Source organism: Struthio camelus, chromosome 16 (assembly GCF_040807025.1).
Source record: "Struthio camelus isolate bStrCam1 chromosome 16, bStrCam1.hap1, whole genome shotgun sequence".
Classification (NCBI taxonomy): domain Eukaryota; kingdom Metazoa; phylum Chordata; class Aves; order Struthioniformes; family Struthionidae; genus Struthio; species Struthio camelus.
Genome location: NC_090957.1, coordinates 1744380 through 1764400, shown reverse-complemented (window position 1 = coordinate 1764400; position 20021 = coordinate 1744380). Strand labels below are relative to the sequence as shown.

The 20021-nt window shown below is 67.2% G+C and overlaps 1 protein-coding gene across 1 annotated transcript; it reads right to left on the bottom strand.

The window, feature by feature from the left end:
• Positions 1–761: 761 nt before the first annotated feature.
• SYMPK (symplekin scaffold protein) lies at positions 762–19843 on the bottom strand. The gene is made up of 27 exons (XM_068910107.1): positions 19796–19843; positions 17934–18059; positions 12561–12626; positions 11573–11626; positions 11362–11435; positions 10936–11062; positions 10576–10825; positions 10332–10502; positions 9315–9554; positions 8496–8650; positions 8222–8372; positions 7883–8096; positions 7651–7801; positions 7331–7566; positions 6970–7051; positions 6758–6871; positions 6509–6656; positions 6135–6295; positions 5813–5921; positions 5632–5732; positions 5431–5521; positions 4642–4743; positions 4364–4551; positions 3277–3453; positions 2208–2297; positions 1138–1380; positions 762–1023 (listed from the first exon to the last, which is right to left on the bottom strand). The coding sequence occupies exons 2-27, from the start codon at positions 18039–18041 to the stop codon at positions 853–855; spliced, it is 3774 nt and encodes a 1257-aa protein (XP_068766208.1). The 5' UTR covers positions 18042–18059; positions 19796–19843; the 3' UTR covers positions 762–852.
• Between the last annotated feature and the right edge of the window lie 178 nt (positions 19844–20021).

Here is a 20021-nt window from a genome sequence, read left to right as displayed (position 1 = left end):
GGGGGGTAATGAGGGGGGCCATTGGGTGCTATGGGGGGGGCAGAGGTGCCATGGGGGGGGCCATTGGGTGCTATAGGGGGGCTGGGGGGTAATGGGGGCTATTGGGTGCTATGGGGGCCAGAGGTGACATGGGGGGACTGGGGGAGGGGCTGGGGGGTAATGGGGGCCATTGGGTGCTATGGGGGGGCAGAGGTGCCATGGAGGGGTGGAGGGTAACAGAGGGGCCATTGGGTGCTATGGGGGGGGCAAAGACGCCTTGGTGGGACCCGGGGGGGCTGGGGGATAATGGAGGGGCTATCGGGTGCTATGGGGGGCTGGGGGTAATGGGGGGGCCAGAGGTGCCATGGGGGGACTCAGGGGTCCTGTGGGTGCCATGGGGGGGCCCAGAGTGCCATAGAGGGAACTGGGGGGAGGGGGCTGTTGGTGCCATGGGGCAGCATGGGGGGCCCAGGGGGCCTATGGGTGGTATGAGGAGGCCAGAGGTGCCATGGGGGGCCTGGGGGGGTCAGGAGAGGGTCTTGTGGGTGCTGCAGGGGGAACCTCTAAGGTAGTGGGGGGGGGCAGGGGGCAGTGGGGGTCCCTGAGGGTGCTATGGGGGAAGCAGAGGTGCCAAGGGGGGCCCAGGGGGTACCATGGGGGTCCCCGGGGGGAAGTGGGGGGGGGCACTCAGGGTGCCACAGGGAGAGTGTCCCATGGGCGGGGGGCACCCCAGATCCCTCACCTCAGGGTGCCCCCCACCCCAAAACCAGACGAGGCGCCGAGGGGCTGCTCTCACACCTTTTATTTAGAAAAGTCCCCCCCACGGGGTGGCGGGGTGGGGGCACCCTCACCCCGGCACCCACCCCCACCGGCTCAGCCCTCCGCCGGCCCCTCGGGTGCCTCAGGGCCCCCCTGGGGTGCCTCGGGGGCTGGGAGGTCGGGGGGCTGGGTGCCGGGGGGGGGCGGCTCCGCGGAGGGGCTGCCGGCCGCCCCGTCCTCTGGGGGGGTCCCCGCTTGCGGCACCTCCGCGCCCTTGGGGGGCTCCTGGAGAAGACGAGGGGGGATTAGAGACACCCAAAGGTGTGTGGGGGGGGAGGGGGTAACAACAGCACCCTACTGGGTGCTACTAGGTTTGGGGGGGAGGGGGGGGGTCCGTACCTTGGCGGGTGCTGGGGAGGGGTCGAGGCCGGCGTCGAGCAGGGAGCCGTCGCCCCCCGAGCTCTCCTCATCCTCCTGCACGCTGATGAAGATGGGGGGGGGCTCGAGGTCGGCCCCCTCGTCGCGGAAGTCGGGGGGCTCCTCGGCGCTGGGGGGGGGTGGGCGCCCCGGCGCCGATCCCCCCCCGGGGGCCGCCCCCTTCGCTGCCGCCTCCTCCTCGCCCGGGCGCTTGGCACCCTTGTCCTGTGGGGGGGGGGGCAGGGGGAAGGGAAATGGGGTGCTTGAGCCAGCGGCACCCCAAAGCCCCAGGGCAGGGTATGGGGGTGCTCAGTACCCCCCCCAGTCTCCCTGACCTTGGCTCTGGCACCCTGGGGTGGATATGGAGGTCCCCAAGACCCCCTCAGGGCACCCCATCTTGGCTCTGACACCCCAAGATCGATATGGGGGGGCTCAGGGCCCCCCCCCACCTCCGCTCTGGGTTGGGCAGAGGGGTGCATGCTGACCCCAACTTCAGGTCTGACACCCTGGGAGGGGTATTGGGAGACCCACGGCCCCCCCACTCAGCTCCAACACCCCTGAGATGAGTATTGGGGTGCCCAGGGCCCCCCTAGACTCCCCCACCTCAGATCAGGCCCCCCCTAGATGGGTATTGGGGTGCTCAGAGCCCCCCCACCCAGCTCCAACACCCTTGAGATGGGTATTGGGGTGCTCAGGGCCCCCCTAGACTCCCCCACCTCAGATCAGGCCCCCCCTAGATGGGTATTGGGGTGCTCAGGACCCCCCCACCCAGCTCCAACACCCCTGAGATGGGTATTGGGGTGCTCAGGGCCCCCCTAGACTCCCCCATCTCAGATCAGGCCCCCCCTAGACCGGTATTAGGGTGCTCAGGACCCCCTCAGAGCCCCCTGGTCCCCCCCGCCTTGCCCCTACGTACTGGGATGCTCAAGGACACCCTAACCCCCCCCACCTCAGCCTCAGCACTACCATCACCCCAACCCCCCATTGGGGGGCACGGGGTGCACAGTGCCCCCCCCCCAGCACCCCAGGGTGCAGCACCCCACCCCGCTCACCTCCTCGGGAGGCTGCGGGTCCTTGGCCTCGGGCTCCTGCTTGGTGCTGGCCTCCAGGATGGCCATGGTGGAGAGCGGCACGTGGGCTTGCTGGGGGGCAGAGGGGGACAGGGTGAGCGGGGCACCCCAAGGCGCTCCGGGAGCCGCTCACGCCAACCCCGCGGGGCCCAGGGGCGCGCCGGGAGCCGCTCACGCCAACCCCAGAGGCCCCCGGGGCGCGCCGGGAGCCGCTCACGCCAACCCCGCGGGGCCCCGGGGCGCGCCGGGAGCCGCTCACGCCAACCCCAGAGATCCCCGGGGCGCGCCGGGAGCTGCTCACGCCAACCCCAGAGATCCCCGGGGCGCGCCGGGAGCCGCTCACGCCAACCCCGCGGGGCCCCGGGGCGCGCCGGGAGCCGCTCACGCCAACCCCAGAGGGCCCCGGGGCGCGCCGGGAGCCGCTCACGCCAACCCCAGAGATCCCCGGGGCGCGCCGGGAGCCGCTCACGCCAACCCCGCGGGGCCCCGGGGCGCGCCGGGAGCCGCTCACGCCAACCCCAGAGATCCCCGGGGCGCGCCGGGAGCCGCTCACGCCAACCCCAGAGATCCCCGGGGCGCGCCGGGAGCCGCTCACGCCAACCCCGCGGGGCCCCGGGGCGCGCCGGGAGCCGCTCACGCCAACCCCGCGGGGCCCAGGGGCGCGCCGGGAGCCGCTCACGCCAACCCCAGAGATCCCCGGGGCGCGCCGGGAGCCGCTCACGCCAACCCCAGAGATCCCCGGGGCGCGCCGGGAGCCGCTCACGCCAACCCCGCGGGGCCCAGGGGCGCGCCGGGAGCCGCTCACGCCAACCCCGCGGCTCCCAAGGCGCGCCGGGAGCCGCTCACGCCAACCCCACAGGTCCCCGGGGCGCGCCGGGAGCTGCTCACGCCAACCCCGCGGCTCCCAAGGCGCGCCGGGAGCCGCTCACGCCAACCCCAGAGATCCCCGGGGCGCGCCGGGAGCCGCTCACGCCAACCCCGCGGCACCCCGAGGCGGGGTGCGTGGGTGGGTGGCCCGCGAGGCCAGGCCGCAGCACCCGCGGGCGCTCACCTGGTGGGGGGTGAAGGAGCGGACGTGGGCCAGCAGCGGCTCGCGCAGCTCCGGGCACTTCTCGAAGACGGCGGCCAGCTGGGGCGGGGGCAGCTGCAGCACCACCTGGAAGGACTGCGGCTTCGTGCGCTGGCAGCACTTGATGAAGCCTTCCCACACCTTGGGGTACTTCCACACCTGCGGGGGTGGGCGATGGGGGGGAGGGCTCAGGGGGCTGCTGGCACCCATGGGCGCCTCTTGCCCACCCGCCGGTGCCCCTCGCCCGCCCGCCCGCCCGCCGCCGCTTCCGGGCAGGTGCCGGCCGAGTCGGTCCTGCTGGCGGGGACGGGTCAGCTGCCCTCCTCCGGGATGGGCAGGCAGCTGGGAAGGGACGCCCGGACGGACAGACAGACACGCCGAGCCCCGGAAGGGACGCCCGGACGGACAGATGGACGGACGGACACGCCGAGCCCGGGAAGGAACACCTGGATGGACAGACAGACAGACACACCGAGCCTGGAAAGGGACACCCGGACGGACGGACACGTCAAGCCTGGGAAGGAACATGCAGAAACACCAGGACACAGCGGTTCCTGGGAAGGGACACCTGGGGATGCCCGGGCTGAGACAGACAGACAGATGGCCATACCTAGCCTGGGAAGGGACACCAGAGACGTCAGGGCTGGGACAGACAGACAGACGGCCGTACTGAGCCCCAGAAGAGCCACCCAAAGGCACTGGGGCTGGGACAGACAGACCAAGCCCAGGAAGGGCCACCTGGACACACCAGGGCTTGGACAGACAGACGTGCCAAGCCCAGGAAGGGACACCCAGAGACACCAGGGCTGGGACAAAAAGCCACACTGAGCCCACAAGGAGACACCTGGAGACAGCGGGGCCAGGACGGACGGACAGACAGACAGATGGCCGCGCCAAGCCCAGGAGGGGACACCCAGAAACACCAGGGCTGGGACAAACGCGCCAAGTCCAGGAAGGACCACCCAGAGACATCGGTGCTGGGACAGATGGCCGCGCCAAGCCCAGGAGGGGACACCTGGAGACACCAAGGCCGGGACGGACGGACAGACAGACAGCCGTCGGCTCCCACCTGCTTCATGATGAGGCGGGAGAGGATGTTCATGACGAAGCCACCGAGGCGGGGGTACATGGTGAGCGACTGGATGACGGTGCGCATGAGCAGCATGGGCAGCGGGCTCTGCTCCATCAGCTGCTGCATCACCACCGCCAGCACCTCCGAGGTGTAGACGTTCCTCTCGGCGAAGCAGAGGTTGGTGGCTGCGGGGACAACGGCGTCAGCGGGGGACGCGGCGTCACCGCGAGGGGCCTGCTGAACGCGCGAGGGGACCCGCCACCACCGCCGCTCACCTTTGATGATGGATTTCATGTCGCACTTGGAGGAGTCGATGTTGTGCAGGGCGATGAGCAGCTCGCCGGGGTTCAGCGGGGACACGGCCGAGGTGCCCTCACCTGCGGGAGGGGACACGGGGGAGATGGCACCGGCCGGAGAAGGGGAGGGACGGTCCCTGCTCCTCACCCGTTCGCGGCGTGACCGTGCCCATCCCACTGCCCTCGCCGGCAGATATGGGGTCTTCAGACCCTTGGGCATTAGGATTGTCCCCAGGGAGGCCCCGTGTCCCCACAGCGGGCACCAGGATTGTCCCCAGGGAGGCCACGTGTCCCCGTAGCAGGAACCAGGACCATCCCCAGGGAGGTCTCATGTCCCATGTCCCCACAGCAAGCACCAGGCTTGTCCCCAGGTCCCTCCAACGTGAGCTGGGACTGTCCCCAGGGAGGCCCCATGTCCGGGGTCCCTCTAGGAGGCAACAGCACCATCCCTGGGGAGGCCCCAAGTCCCCGCAGTGGCACAGGACTGTCCCCAGGGAATCTCCAGGCCCTGTAGTCCCTCTAGCTGACACCGGAACTGTCCCCAAGGAGGTGCCAGGCCCCGTGTCCCCACAGCGGGCGCCAGACCCATCTCCAGGAAGGCCCCAGACCCTACCAACAGGCACCAGGACCACCCCTAAGGAAGCCCCGGGCTCATGTCCTGCCCCAGGGAGGCCCCACATCCCCACAGCGGCACCAGGACTGTCCCCGGGGAGGCCCTGTGTCCCCGCTGTGGCACCAGGACTGTCCCCGGGGAGGCCGCAGCCCTACCGTGCTGTGTGCCCAGCAGGCGGTTGAAAACCTCCTTCACCACGATGGGGTTCAGCTTGATGAGTTTGGGCAGAGCCTGGATCACCTCTTTCTGCAGCGGAGGAAGAAAAGAAAAAGCCCTCAGCCACCGCAAGGACAGACCCCCGGAGGGCGAAACTGAGGCACGGCAGGACCCAGGCGTCCGGGCTGACCCGCTCCTACCTTCTCCAGGCCGTTGAGGACGGGGATGAGGAAGCGCACGTCCGGCAGCCTCTTGTGATAGAGATCACGGACGCGTTTCACCAGCTCCGGCGAGGGGGGCACTGCGAGGAAGACGGTGACACGTTAGAGCCGGGCACGGGGCACACGCGTGTGCCCGGAGCCACGCGGAGCTCAGAGGTACCTTTATCCGTGAGGCTGTGGAGGCAGCGCGTCACCAGCGTCTCGGCTCCCTTGGGACAGTTCTCCACCAGCAGCAGGAGCTCAGGGGAGTTCATGCCCATGCCGCGGATCTGGGAAGAGGACGGAGGTGGCGTGAGGAGGCCGCAGGAGCACGGAGGAGGCCATCAGGGCCCCTTCTCCCACCGCCGCGGCCAGGCCAAGCCCCTCACCGGGGGCCAAGCTCTGCGTGAACCCTGCGCTGGAAGCCGAACGCAGCCCCCTGAGCCCCCACGGCTCCGGCGTTCCCCTCCCGCTCCCCAATTCGTGAGGCCAGCAGGTCTCACCGGCTGCTCGATGACCCGCAGGACGGTGCGCTTGATGTCGGCGATCGCCTCGGTGTACACGGAGGCCAACTCGTGGATGAGCTTGTGGTTGTGCGGCAGCAGGGCCAGGTAGAGGTACAGGCACTGCTTGATGGTCTCCTCCGTCCAGGGAGCGGCCACCTCTGCGGGACAGCAAAGCTCAGAGCTGGGGACGCGGCAGAGCCCCACGACCCCGCATCGCCTTCCCCACATCGATCCCAAGAGGAGACAGAGCTGCGCTGCCAGTGCCCCATCGCAAACTGTTGCTGGCAGGGAGCTGCAGGCCACGGGAAGAACCCAAACGGCTGCTCAGGATGAGGGCCACCCTCTTTCCCCGGTCCCCGAAGTGTCCATACCCGTGTCCTTGTCAGCCCCGAAGAGCACGGACGGGGGATTGGGGTGCACCAGGAGCTGCAGGTAGTTGAGGGCAAACTTTTCCACGTATTCCCTCAGCTGGTCCTTCTCGTACATGCGCTTGATGAAGAGCAAGGCCTGCTGGCGAACCTGCGAGGAGGCGGCCGCAGCGTCACCGGGCGCCCGAGCGAGGCCACCTCGGGGACAGGGACAGACCCCGTGAGACGAGGGCTGGCGCTCGGCGCCGTTACCTTGTCCTTCTCGTGCGAGCTGAGGTCGAGGAGGACGTGCAGGTACTGGAACTGCCTGGAGGGTCTCTTGAAGATCAGGTCGCGCAGCGTGGACATGCCCAGGTAGGTGCGGCTCTGCGAGGGGACGACCGTCAGCGGGCACGGGGCACCTGTGTCCCCTGGAGGCCCAGGCAAGGCTGGGAGGAACCCGCGCGTCCTCCCCGGGGACCCACCTCGTCCTCGCAGTATTTCCGGATGACTTCCAGGGCACTCTCGGTGATCAGCGGCGCCTCCAGCACCACTTTGGTGAAAATCCTGCCGACAAACGTCCCCCACAATGCCACCCCTGAGCTGCGGCTGTCCCCAGAGAGGGACACGGGAGCTTCTGCGCATCTCTCAGATAAAGAGATGGTCTCTATCATGGGAGAAAGGCTGAGGCGCCGTTCAGGAGACGCTCGCGGGCAAGAGCGGGGCTAAAGACCCCGCGGTTCCTTGCCGCAACAGCCCTCGCTTCCACGCGGGTGACGGTCCCCTTCCTCCCAGGGACAGCGAGCCCGAGGGAAGCCGCTCGCAGCTCCACGGCGCTCTCCATACCCATCCTTTTGGTCCGGTTTCTCCTGCAGGCCAGAGAGGAGGCCGATGAGGCACTCGTCATAGTGGTCGAGGCTGCCGGAGGGGTAGCGGCTCAGGTAGGCGTTGTACTCCTGGAAAAGCCAGGCGAAAGCCAGGTCCAAGCGGCCCCGGATGTCATCGAGCACGAAGGCCAACACCTCGCTCTTCAGGGGCACCTCGAACTGCGTCACCAGGGAGGCCAGGATCTTCACGCGAGCCTGCGGGGACAGACGGCAGCCGTGAGCGCGGGGAAACCGGGCCGCTCGCCGTTTCCCAAGCCCCAACGAGGCATCGGGGCTCACTTGCGCGGCCCCGCTGCAGGCCACAGCCCGTTCCGAGCGCAGGATGCGCTTGACGGCGCCCAGCTTCAGCTTCTCCATCTGCATGTCGCTCAGCGGCTTGATCACATCGCCCAGGCGGAAAACCTTCTTGCGCCCACCGGCGCCGCTTAGCCTGGAGACAGAAGAGCCGGGTGTGAGCTCTCGCTGTTTTGTCCACAGCAGGCGGTTGAGGGCTCGCTGCTGCGGCGCTCACCTGGGTTGCGTAGCGGGGATGATGGGTTCGGGGCGCCGCTTGGTCTGCGGGGCTTCTTCCTCCAGCAGGTTGGCGGCAGAGCCCTGGGCGCCCAGCACGGAGATGGCCTGGCCTTGGGACAGGGCCGAGAGGCGCCGTTTGATCACCACGCTCTCAGGCTTGGCCATTTTCTCCTCCTTCGGCTCTTCCTTGAGGTGCTTTGTCTGCTCCACCCCTGAGGAACAACCAGGCGCTCGTCCAACCTCGCAAAGCGGGCAGCATCCCCCCAAAACCGCCAGCATCGGGGCTCGGAGCTGAGGGGAATCCCCGTCGGGAGCTTCCCTCACTCCCCATACGCACCAGGGCCAAGGCCCGCTGCCGTCATCTGCGTGGCCATGAGCCGGGAGAGGTGTTTGATCTGCGCCTCCGTGCCGGCGGACTCCACGGGCGTGTAGGTGGCTTGGAAGGAGGCGGGCATGGTCTCGGGCAGGTACACCATGCTGATGAGCACCTGGGATGGGAGGACAACACACCATACTGGACCTACAGACTGTCCCTTGTACAGGAACAGCCACCCAGGGGGCCAAAGGTGTCCCTGGGAGGGACGAGCATCCTCTGCCCCAGCCCCACTCACCAGGTTGGCAACGTTTTCGGGCGTCAGCAGGGGCTGCAGGAACTCGGCCGTGATGTCCGTGTCCGACTGGGCGCTGCCCTGGCTGGATGCTTTGGGTGCCGGTACCGCTACCTGCTCCAGGTCCTTGTCCTCGTCGTCTTCGCCCAGGGGTGGCTCTGCAGGGACCCCGGGTGAGGCTCCGACCCGGCTCCAAGCCTGGGTGGGGGGCCACCACCCTCCCACTGTGTCCCCAGAGGGGCGGGGAGTAACCCTAGGAGGCTACTGGGGGTTGTTTTGTCACCACCCACCCCCAGTGTCCCCAGGAAGGAACGGGGAGGACCCTGGAGTGTGTGGGGGGGAGGCTGCTTGGCCACCACCGGCCTCAGCGTCCCCAGGAGGGACTGGGAAGCCCTGGGGTGGCACTGGGTGGACCCTAGGGGGATCTGTTCTGTCACCACCTTCCCCCAGTGTCCCCAGGAGGGACTGGCAGGATCCCAGGAGGGGACTAGGAAGACCCCAGGAGGGATCTGTTCTGCCACCCCCTGTCCCCAGAAGGGACTGAGAGGACCCCAGGAGGGACTGCTCTGCCATCACCCATCCCCAGTGTCCCCAGGAGGATACTGGGAGGACCCCAGGTGGGTCTGTTCTGCCACTCCTTGTCCGCAGTGTCCCCAGGAGGGCACTGGGACGACCCCGTGAGGGGTCGTTTTGCCATCACCCATCCCTCAGTTCCAAGGGGGCACTGGGAGGCCACCAGAGAGGAGTCCTTCCAGCCCACTCAGCCCAGCAGCTCCCAGTACGACACCGGGGAGGTGGCAGGCCCGCGTCGCCCCAGCTCACCGATCTTCATCTTCTTGAGGGTGGGGTCAGGCTCGTCACGGGGCCGCTTGCGGACATCACGGGGGTTGGGCATGCTGCGGGCGATCTCGGCCTGCTGGGTGCCCAGGTCTACCAGGAGGGTGGTGATCTGGGGCTGGAAGTCGCCCGAGGACGGGTGCCGCAGGACGCTCAGCAGGTGCAACTTGAGGTTCTTGCGCACGCTGCTCACCTGCGACTTGGCCAAGGTGGGCGGTAGGTTCGCTGCGGAAGGCCAAGTGGCATGAGAGCCCGAACACCGGGGTCCGCAGCCCTGGGTGGGGGGCAGGCGGGTCAGGACGCCCCGGGGTGCGGGTGGGAGGTGGCCACAGAGGCACGGGGACACCTGGGTCCTCCACCCTGCTGCTGGCGGAGGCCAAGACGCTGATGCCTTGGTCTGGGTGGGAGGTGGGTGTTGGGGTGCAGGGACCCAGGATGCCTGGGTCCTCAATCTGGATGGGTCTCCATCCCCCACCACCCACCAGATGCCTAGGTCCTTGCTCTGGATGGCTGGTGGGGCATGCAGACCCCAGATGCCTGGGTCCTCGCTCCAGATGGGAGGTGGGTGGTGGGGCATGGAGACCCAGGATGCCTGGGTCCTCCCTCTGGATGGGAGGTGGGTGGTGGGGCATGGAGATCCTGAATGCCTGGGTCCTTGGTCCAGACGGGAGGTGGGTGGCGGGGCATGGAGATCCTGAATGCCTGGGTCCTTGGTCCAGATGGGAGGTGGGTGGCGGGGCATGGAGACCCAGGACACCTGGGTCCTTGGTTTGGCTCTTAGCAGGTGTGGAAACAGTCTGGGGACACAAGATGTGGTCCTGGGAGCACTGTGGGGACCCTACGACGCCCTGGGGACCCGAGAAGGCCGCAGGAATGAGGCCAAAGAGGGCTGGGGACACTCAGCTCATTAACACGGACAGAGCTGGGTTAACAGGGGGCAGGGGGGTGGCCTGGGCCAGCACCCAGCGGGCGTAGGGTGCTGGGGGGGGAAGCCGCGGTTACCGTGAAGGGTCTCGTAGGCCTGGATCACCTCCGCCATGAACATGGGCCGCTGGCGGGCGATGGTGGCCAGGGAGCCCAGGGCCGCCGTGAGGTTGATGCTGGAGATGGCCGGGTGCACCATGAACTTGAGGAGCTGCTCCAGAGCGGCCTTGCCCTCTTCCCAGAGCACGTCTGCGGGGACACGGGGACTCTCAGCGGGCGCCACGGCGAGGAAAAACCCCGTCGCGTCGTGCCCGGGACTCACTGTACTTAATGTAGGGGTGATCCTTGGGGATGCGCTCGAGGCTGATGTCGTTCTCGTGGCGCTTGGGCACATCCGAGTCGGGCATGCGGGGCGACAGGGTGATGATGAGCCCCTCGACGAACTTGATGGCGTGCGTGCGGATGCCGTCGTTGTCCGAGTCGAGGAGGAGGATGATGTCGCTGGCCATGGCCGACACCATCTCCCAGCAGGCCTCCTGCAGCTCGCTGATCACCTTGGACTTCACCATCCACTGCGAGGTGGCACGAGGCGTCAGCAGCTCGTCCTGGGGAGCCCCTCCGCCGCCTTCGACGGCCCGCGGAGGGGCCGCCGGGGGGCCGCGGGGGGAGGCTGGGGGCTCACCTGCAAGGCCACCTTGTAGAGCTGGGTCATGGTGAGGATGGCTTTCTTCACCACGTTCACGTTCTCGTCCTTCAGCAACATGTTCAGGTTGGCGATGAGCTTCAGGAGCAGCTCGATGTCCCGCTTGCTGGGGGGGAGAGGAGGGTGACGGAGCGGGACGTGGGCAACGGGGTGCTCCCACACCTCCCCGGGAGACAGGGAAACTGAGGCAGCAAACGAGGGACACGGCTCTGCGGTTTTGGCAGGGGGGAAAGGGGCTGTGCAAGCCCACCGCTGCCATGTTCCCCATCCCGCTCCTCTTCTCCCGGTGCAAACTCATCCCTCCAGGCCCCGTACCTGAGCACCCGGCCACCCGCGGGGAGCAAACGCCCTTCACGAGTGGGGCTGGAGGTGGCTGTGCCCCCCTCGGCGCCCCTGCGTCCTTACCAGGCCTCCTCGATGAAGCCCACCACGAACTTCCGCACCTCGATGGACTTGTCAGCCTGGAAAGCGATGATCTCCTGGGGAGGGAGGAACGGATCTTGGGGAGGGTGCTCAGGGCCAGCTGGGAGACTCCGCCAAGCCTGCCGTCTCTTATGGGTGCCAGCCCGGGCACCCGCGAGGCTCGATCTTCCCGCTCGATGCCGGCAGCACTCACGTCCAAAAAGTTGTCCAGCAGCGTGGGGTCCTTGTTGATGATCAGCTCCTGCACCTGAGGAGGGACAAGGGGGCTGCGAGGTGGGGACAGGCTCCAGTGGCCCCAGGGACAAACACCTTCACCCCTCGCTCCTCCACAACCCCCATCGCTACAGCGAGGAGTAAACCCCACAAGCACAGCGCCGAGAGGCACGGAGAGCAGGGGGAAGGGAGCAGGCTTCCCCCAGGAGGGGTTTGGGAGCAATGTTTGGCCTGAAAGTGGGTGCTGAGCACCCCAATTTCCTTCTGCCTGCGTCCCTTGGCCAGGACAGGCCAACGTACAGAGCTGCAGTAGGTGCTGGACACCCAAATCTCCTCTTGCTTGCGGCCCCTGGCCTGGAGAGGGCAATGTTTGGCCCAAAAATGGGTGCTGAGCACCCAGACCGCCTCCTGCCTGTGTCCCCCAGTCCAGATGGGGCAACACCTGGCCCAAAAGCAGGTCCTGGGCACCCAAATTGCCTCCTGTCTCCATCCCCAAGTCCGGAGGGAGCAACATCTGGCCCAAGTGTGTGCTGAGCACCCAAACAGCGTCCTGTGTCTGCCCCCCAGTCTGGACAGGGCAACATCTGGCTCAAGAGGTGATACTGGGCACCCAAGTTGCCTCCTGTCTCCCTCTTCCAGTCTGGATGGGGTAACATTGGGCCCAAAAGTAGGTGCTGAGCACCCAAATCGCCTCCTGCCCACATCCCCCAAGCCAGGATGGGAAACATTTGGCTTACTGCGGATGCTGAGCACCCAGATCTCCTCCCGCCTTACGTTCCCCAGCCCGGATGGGGCAGCGCCTGGCCCGAAAGCGATGTCAGGCAGCCAAATGTTTTCCTGTCTGCGTCCCTGGCCGTGACGGGGCAACGTCCGGTCCGAAAGCGGGCGCCAACCCGCGTCCCCGCCAGCGGCGGCTCCTCTTGCCTGCGTGGCCCGACCTGGCCGGGTCCCAGCGTCTCGCCGCTCACCTGCTTGAGGATGTTGATTTTGGAGTCGTTGCTGATCAAGGCAGCTTGATTCAGGAGATCCACGACCTGCTCAAAGAGGAGAGGGGAGATCCGTGAGCTCGCAGCCGGGCTTCCCGGCGTCGCCCCGGGGCGGCCGCGCACCCCACGGGGCGCCCGCGCCACCCCGCTTTCCCCCTCACCGGGGTGGGGTGGGGGGAATGATTCCCCCCACCACCGTCGCGGAGAACAGGGCTCCTCTGTGCGGCAGCCAGACGGCCGCCCCGAACGGCGTCCACCTGCGCGACCGCACGGGGGAAACCAGTCCGCCTCCGCCCCGGGCTCGGCATGAAAAGGGCTTGTGTGCTCACAAGGCCTCGATAGAGAGGCCGGGCAGGGGAAGGGGCCGGCGCCGGCGGCCCCCGGCTCGCTGGCTCGGCTCGCCGGACGTGCCCCGGCAGCGGGCTGAGGCCGAGCAAACTCGTTAATCAGGGAGGACTCTTGCCCCGCTGCTCGGCCCTGAGGATCCTGCGCCGAGCCCGAGCCCCGCTGCGGCCGCATCCCCCTCCCTCCCGCTCCCCGCACCGAGGACGCCGGGGCCGCGGGCTCGATCCCGCAAGGAGGCTGCGGCCGGATCCCCGCGAGGACAAAGCGGCCCCCGGCCGGATCCCCGTTAGGACACCGTGGCCCTGTGCTGGGTCCCCACCAGGATGTCACAGCTGGATCCTTGTGAGGACACCATGGCCCCGAGACGGGTCCCCACCAGGATGTCACAGCTGGATCCTTGTGAGGACACCATGGCCCCGAGACGGGTCCCCACCAGGATGTCACAGCTGGATCCTTGTGAGGACACCATGGCCCCGTGCTGGGTCCCCACCAGGATGTCACAGCTGGATCCTTGTGAGGACACCATGGCCCCGTGCTGGGTCCCCACCAGGATGTCACAGCTGGATCCTTGTGAGGACCCCATGGTCCCGAGACGGGTCCCCACCAGGATGTCACAGCTGGATCCTTGTGAGGACACCATGGCCCCGAGACGGGTCCCCACCAGGATGTCACAGCTGGATCCTTGTGAGGACACCATGGCCCCGTGCTGGGTCCCCACCAGGATGTCACAGCTGGATCCTTGTGAGGACACCATGGCCCCGAGACGGGTCCCCACCAGGATGTCACAGCTGGATCCTTGTGAGGACACCATGGCCCCGAGACGGGTCCCCACCAGGATGTCACAGCTGGATCCTTGTGAGGACCCCATGGCCCCGAGACGGGTCCCCACCAGGATGTCACAGCTGGATCCTTGTGAGGACCCCATGGCCCCGTGCTGGGTCCCCACCAGGATGTCACAGCTGGATCCTTGTGAGGACCCCATGGTCCCGAGACGGGTCCCCACCAGGATGTCACAGCTGGATCCTTGTGAGGACCCCATGGTCCCGAGACGGGTCCCCACCAGGATGTCACAGCTGGATCCTTGTGAGGACCCCATGGTCCCGTGCTGGGTCCCCACCAGGATGTCACAGCTGGATCCTTGTGAGGACCCCATGGTCCCGAGACGGGTCCCCACCAGGATGTCACAGCTGGATCCTTGTGAGGACCCCATGGTCCCGAGACGGGTCCCCACCAGGATGTCACAGCTGGATCCTTGTGAGGACACCATGGCCCCGTGCTGGGTCCCCACCAGGATGTCACAGCTGGATCCTTGTGAGGACCCCATGGTCCCGAGACGGGTCCCCACCAGGATGTCACAGCTGGATCCTTGTGAGGACACCATGGCCCCGTGCTGGGTCCCCACCAGGATGTCACAGCTGGATCCTTGTGAGGACACCATGGCCCCGAGACGGGTCCCCACCAGGATGTCACAGCTGGATCCTTGTGAGGACCCCATGGTCCCGAGACGGGTCCCCACCAGGATGTCACAGCTGGATCCTTGTGAGGACACCATGGCCCCGTGCTGGGTCCCCACCAGGATGTCACAGCTGGATCCTTGTGAGGACCCCATGGTCCCGAGACGGGTCCCCACCAGGATGTCACAGCTGGATCCTTGTGAGGACCCCATGGCCCCGAGACGGGTCCCCACCAGGATGTCACAGCTGGATCCTTGTGAGGACCCCATGGCCCCGTGCTGGGTCCCCACCAGGATGTCACAGCTGGATCCTTGTGAGGACCCCATGGTCCCGAGACGGGTCCCCACCAGGATGTCACAGCTGGATCCTTGTGAGGACACCATGGTCCCGAGACGGGTCCCCACCAGGATGTCACAGCTGGATCCTTGTGAGGACCCCATGGCCCCGAGACGGGTCCCCACCAGGATGTCACAGCTGGATCCTTGTGAGGACCCCATGGCCCCGAGACGGGTCCCCACCAGGATGTCACAGCTGGATCCTTGTGAGGACACCATGGTCCCGAGACGGGTCCCCACCAGGATGTCACAGCTGGATCCTTGTGAGGACCCCATGGCCCCGAGACGGGTCCCCACCAGGATGTCACAGCTGGATCCTTGTGAGGACCCCATGGCCCCGAGACGGGTCCCCACCAGGATGTCACAGCTGGATCCTTGTGAGGACCCCATGGTCCCGAGACGGGTCCCCACCAGGATGTCACAGCTGGATCCTTGTGAGGACACCATGGCCCCGTGCTGGGTCCCCACCAGGATGTCACAGCTGGATCCTTGTGAGGACCCCATGGCCCCGAGACGGGTCCCCACCAGGATGTCACAGCTGGATCCTTGTGAGGACACCATGGCCCCGAGACGGGTCCCCACCAGGATGTCACAGCTGGATCCTTGTGAGGACACCATGGCCCCGTGCTGGGTCCCCACCAGGATGTCACAGCTGGATCCTTGTGAGGACACCATGGCCCCGAGACGGGTCCCCACCAGGATGTCACAGCTGGATCCTTGTGAGGACCCCATGGTCCCGAGACGGGTCCCCACCAGGATGTCACAGCTGGATCCTTGTGAGGACACCATGGTCCCGAGACGGGTCCCCACCAGGATGTCACAGCTGGATCCTTGTGAGGACACCATGGCCCCGTGCTGGGTCCCCACCAGGATGTCACAGCTGGATCCTTGTGAGGACCCCATGGCCCCGAGACGGGTCCCCACCAGGATGTCACAGCTGGATCCTTGTGAGGACCCCATGGCCCCGAGACGGGTCCCCACCAGGATGTCACAGCTGGATCCTTGTGAGGACCCCATGGCCCCGTGCTGGGTCCCCACCAGGATGTCACAGCTGGATCCTTGTGAGGACCCCATGGTCCCGAGACGGGTCCCCACCAGGATGTCACAGCTGGATCCTTGTGAGGACACCATGGCCCCGTGCTGGGTCCCCACCAGGATGTCACAGCTGGATCCTTGTGAGGACCCCATGGCCCCGAGACGGGTCCCCACCAGGATGTCACAGCTGGATCCTTGTGAGGACCCCATGGCCCCGAGACGGGTCCCCACCAGGATGTCACAGCTGGATCCTTGTGAGGACACCATGGCCCCGTGCTGGGTCCCCACCAGGATGTCACAGCTGGATCCTTGTGAGGACCCCATGGCCCCGAGACGGGTCCCCACCAGGATGTCACAGCTGGATCCTCGTTAGGACATCACAGCCCCAAGCTAGATCCCCACGTGGACCCCATGGCCCCGAGACGGGTCCCCACGAGGATGTCACAGCCAGATCCCCGCGAGGACCCCAATGGCCCTGAGCTGGGTCCCCGCGAGGACCCCATGGCCAAGAGCTGGGTCCCCGCGAGGACCCCAACAGCCCCAAGCTAGGTCCCCGTGAGGACGTCACAGATGGATCCCCACGAGGAACCCATGGCCCCAAGCCGGGTCCTCACAAGGACGTCATGGCTCCGTGCCAGGTCCCCACAAGAACGTCACAGCTGGGTCCCCGTGAGGACCCCACGGCCCCGAGCTGGGTCTCTGTGAGGATGTCACAGGCACGTTAGGATACCACAGCCCCAAGCTAGGTCCTCGTGAGGACGTCACAGCTGGGTCCCCACCAGGGCCCCACAGCCCCGAGCCAGGTCCCCGCGAGGATGCCATGGCCCTGAGCCAGGTCCCCATGAGGACATCATAGCTGGATCCCCATGAGGACCCCACGGCCCTGTGCCAGGTCCTCATGAGGACATCACAGCCCCACGCCGGGTCCCCACAAGGACATCACAGCCGGATCCCCATGAGGACCCCACGACCCTGTGCCAGGTCCCCGTGAGGACCCCATGACCATGAGTCAGGTCCCTGCGAGGATGTCACAGCCAGATCCCTGCAAGGACCCCACAGCCCTGTGCCGGGTCTCCACGAGGGTGTCACAGCCAGGTCCCCATGAGGACCCCATGGCCTCGTGCCAGGTCTCCATGAGGACGTCACAGCTGGGTCCCCGCGAGGACCCCACGGCCCCGTGCCAGGTCCCCACGAGGACGTCACAGCTGGGTCCCCGGGAGGACCCCACGGCCCCATGCCAGGTCCCCGCAAGGACGTCACAGCCGGATCCCCGCAAGGACCCAACGGCCCTGTGCCGGGTCCCCGTGAGGACATCACAGCTGGATCCCCATGAGGACCCCCATGACGCTGTGCCAGGTCCCCATGAGGACATCACAGCTGGATCCCCGCGAGGACCCAATGGCCCTGTGCCAGGTCCCTGTGAGGACATCACAGCCAGATCCCCGCGAGGACCCAATGGCCCTGTGCCGGGTCCCCGTGAGGACATCACAGCCGGGTCCCCATGAGGACCCCATGACCCTGTGCCAGATCCCCGCGAAGACGCCACGGCCCCGCGCCGGGTCCCCATGAGGACATCACGGCCGGGTTCCCATGAGGACCCCATGACCCTGTGCCAGGTCCCCACGAGGACGTCACAGTCAGATCCCCGCGAGGACCCAATGGCCCTGTGCCAGGTCCCCGTGAGGACATCACAGCTGGATCCCCGCGAGGACCCAATGGCCCTGTGCCAGGTCCCCGTGAGGACATCACAGCCGGATCCCCATGAGGACCCAACAGCCCCGTGCCAGGTCCCCGCGAAGACGCCACGGCCCCGCGCCGGGTCCCCGTGAGGACATCACGGCCGGGTTCCCATGAGGACCCCATGACCCTGTGCCAGGTCCCCGCGCGGACATCACAGCCGGGTGCCCGCGAGGACCAATGGCCCTGTTCCAGGTCCCCGTGAGGACATCACAGCCGGATCCCCATGAGGACCCAACAGCCCCGAGCCAGGTCCCCGCGCGGACGTCACAGCCGAGTGCCCGCGAGGACCAATGGCCCTGTGCCGGGTCCCCACGAGGACCCTAGAGCCCCACGCCAGGTCCCCATGAGGACAACGTAGCCAGATCCCCGCGAGGACATCACAGCTGGATCCCCGCGAGGACCCCGCGCGGACGTCGCAGGCGGGGGCCCGCCGCTGCCGCACGCACCCGCTCCGAGGTGCTCATGCTGTCGATGCCGCCGCACTCCTCCTCGGCGAAGAACTGCGAGGCCACGCTCATGCGGGCGTTGGGGCCGTCGGCGCTCGAGCCCGCCATGGCGCCGCGGCCTCCTCGCTGCCGGGCGAGCGGGCGTCAGCACCGCTCCCCCGCCAGCCATACTGCCCCCCTCGCCAGCCATACGTGACCCCTTTTCCCTCCCCGCAGTGGCACCCTGACCCCCCCCGCAGTGAACCCCCCCGAGGCACACAGGGCCCCTCTGCCAGCTTCACTGTGCACCCCCTGGCCCCTATAGGCACCCTAGGTTTAACCCCCAGTACCCCTTATCCTATAGGGTCTCCCCCACTCCCTACAGCCCAGGCACACAAGGCCCCCCCCACCAGCCCCCTACACAGCTCAAGGGCACCCTATATGCCTCTCCCTTATTACTGCCAATCCAGGCCCTTACACAGCACCTCTCCGCACCTATCCTGGTCCCTATAGAGTCCTGGGACACCCTATATGCCTCTCCCTTATTACTGCCAATTCAGACCCTTACACAGCACCTCTCCACACCTATCCTGGTCCCTATAGAGTCCTGGGACACCCTATATGCCTCCTCCCTATTACTGCCAATCCAGGCCCCTACACAGCACCTCTCCGCACCTATCCTGGTCCCTATAGAGGGCCCTGCCACCACATACCCCCTCCAACACTCACGCTCTATATTTCAGCACGCTCCTGGTCCCTAAATAGCCTCCTGTCTCCCCCCTACCCAAGCCCAGGACCCTATAGAGCACCATGCCTCTGTAGTGTCTATAGACTCTTACACGGTTTCCTTCCCCCTATAGAGCCCGTTTCCCACACAGCTCCTGGCCATACGGGGCCTCCCACCCTCACACACTGCCCAGGATCCTATAGAGCCTCTTGCCCACGTACTCCTGCCCCTATAGAGCTTCCTGCTTCCCCATACTTCACCCCATTGTGCTTCCCCCAGACCCTATAGAGCCCTATTTCCCACACACCCCTTTTCCCTACAAACCTTCCCACCCCCACACGCTGCCCAGGGCCCTATAGAGCCTCTTGCCCACATATCCCCACCCCTGTAGGCACCTGCAGCTCCTCCAGCCCCTTATAGGGCCTTCAGCTCTTTTTACCAATCCCCCAGGCCCCTATAGAGCCCCACTCCCCACACACATCCTGTCCCTACAGACCCTCCTGCCCCCAAACACTGACCAGCACCCTATAGAGATGCCTCCCCTACACTCCCTCACTCCTATAGGGCCCCATTTCTCAAGCATCCCACGTCCATATAGAGTCCCCAGCCCCCCACACGCTGCCCAGGGCCATATAGAGCCTCTTCCCCACCTGCCCTCACCCCTATAGGAGCCTATAGGTGCCCCAGGCCTATTGAGCCTCCACCCCTGCCTACAGGGCATCATCTCCCACGCATTCCATGCCCACATAGTGCCTCCAGCCTCCACACAAGGCCCAGGGCCCTATGGAGCCCCTCCCACAAATACCACCATCCCTATAGGGGCCCATATAGGTCTCCCGCAGCCCTATAGGGCCTCCACCCCCCTACAGAGCCCCATCTCCCATACATTCCTCGGCCCGGCCGACGCCCCTGCCCTCCCCCACGGCCCTATAGATCCCTCCCCGCCATACCCACACCCCTATAGGAGCCTATAGCCCCCCCGCCACAGCCCTATAGGGCCTCCACCCCGCTAGCGAGCCCCGGCTCCCACTCACCCCGTAGCCCCACGGAGCCTCCCGCTCCCATACATTGCCCAAGGCCCGACCCACCTCCCCCCCCTCCCGACGCCCCTATGGGCCCCTATAGGGCCCCTATAGGCGCCCCCAGCCCCCCTCACCGCCGCCCGCGCGCTCGGCGGCCTCGGCGCGCTCCGCGCACGCGCCGTGACGTCAGGCGGCGGCGCCAGGGGCGCGCTGCCCGCTGGGAGCTGTAGGCCGGGAGGCGTGGTCTGGGGAGGCCACGCCCCCTCCCCCGCTCCGCTTCCGCCGCCCGCCGTGGTGGGGGGGGGGAGGGGGAGGGGGCGCCGCGCGCACGCGCGGGAGGGGCGGGGGTGCGCGTGCAGG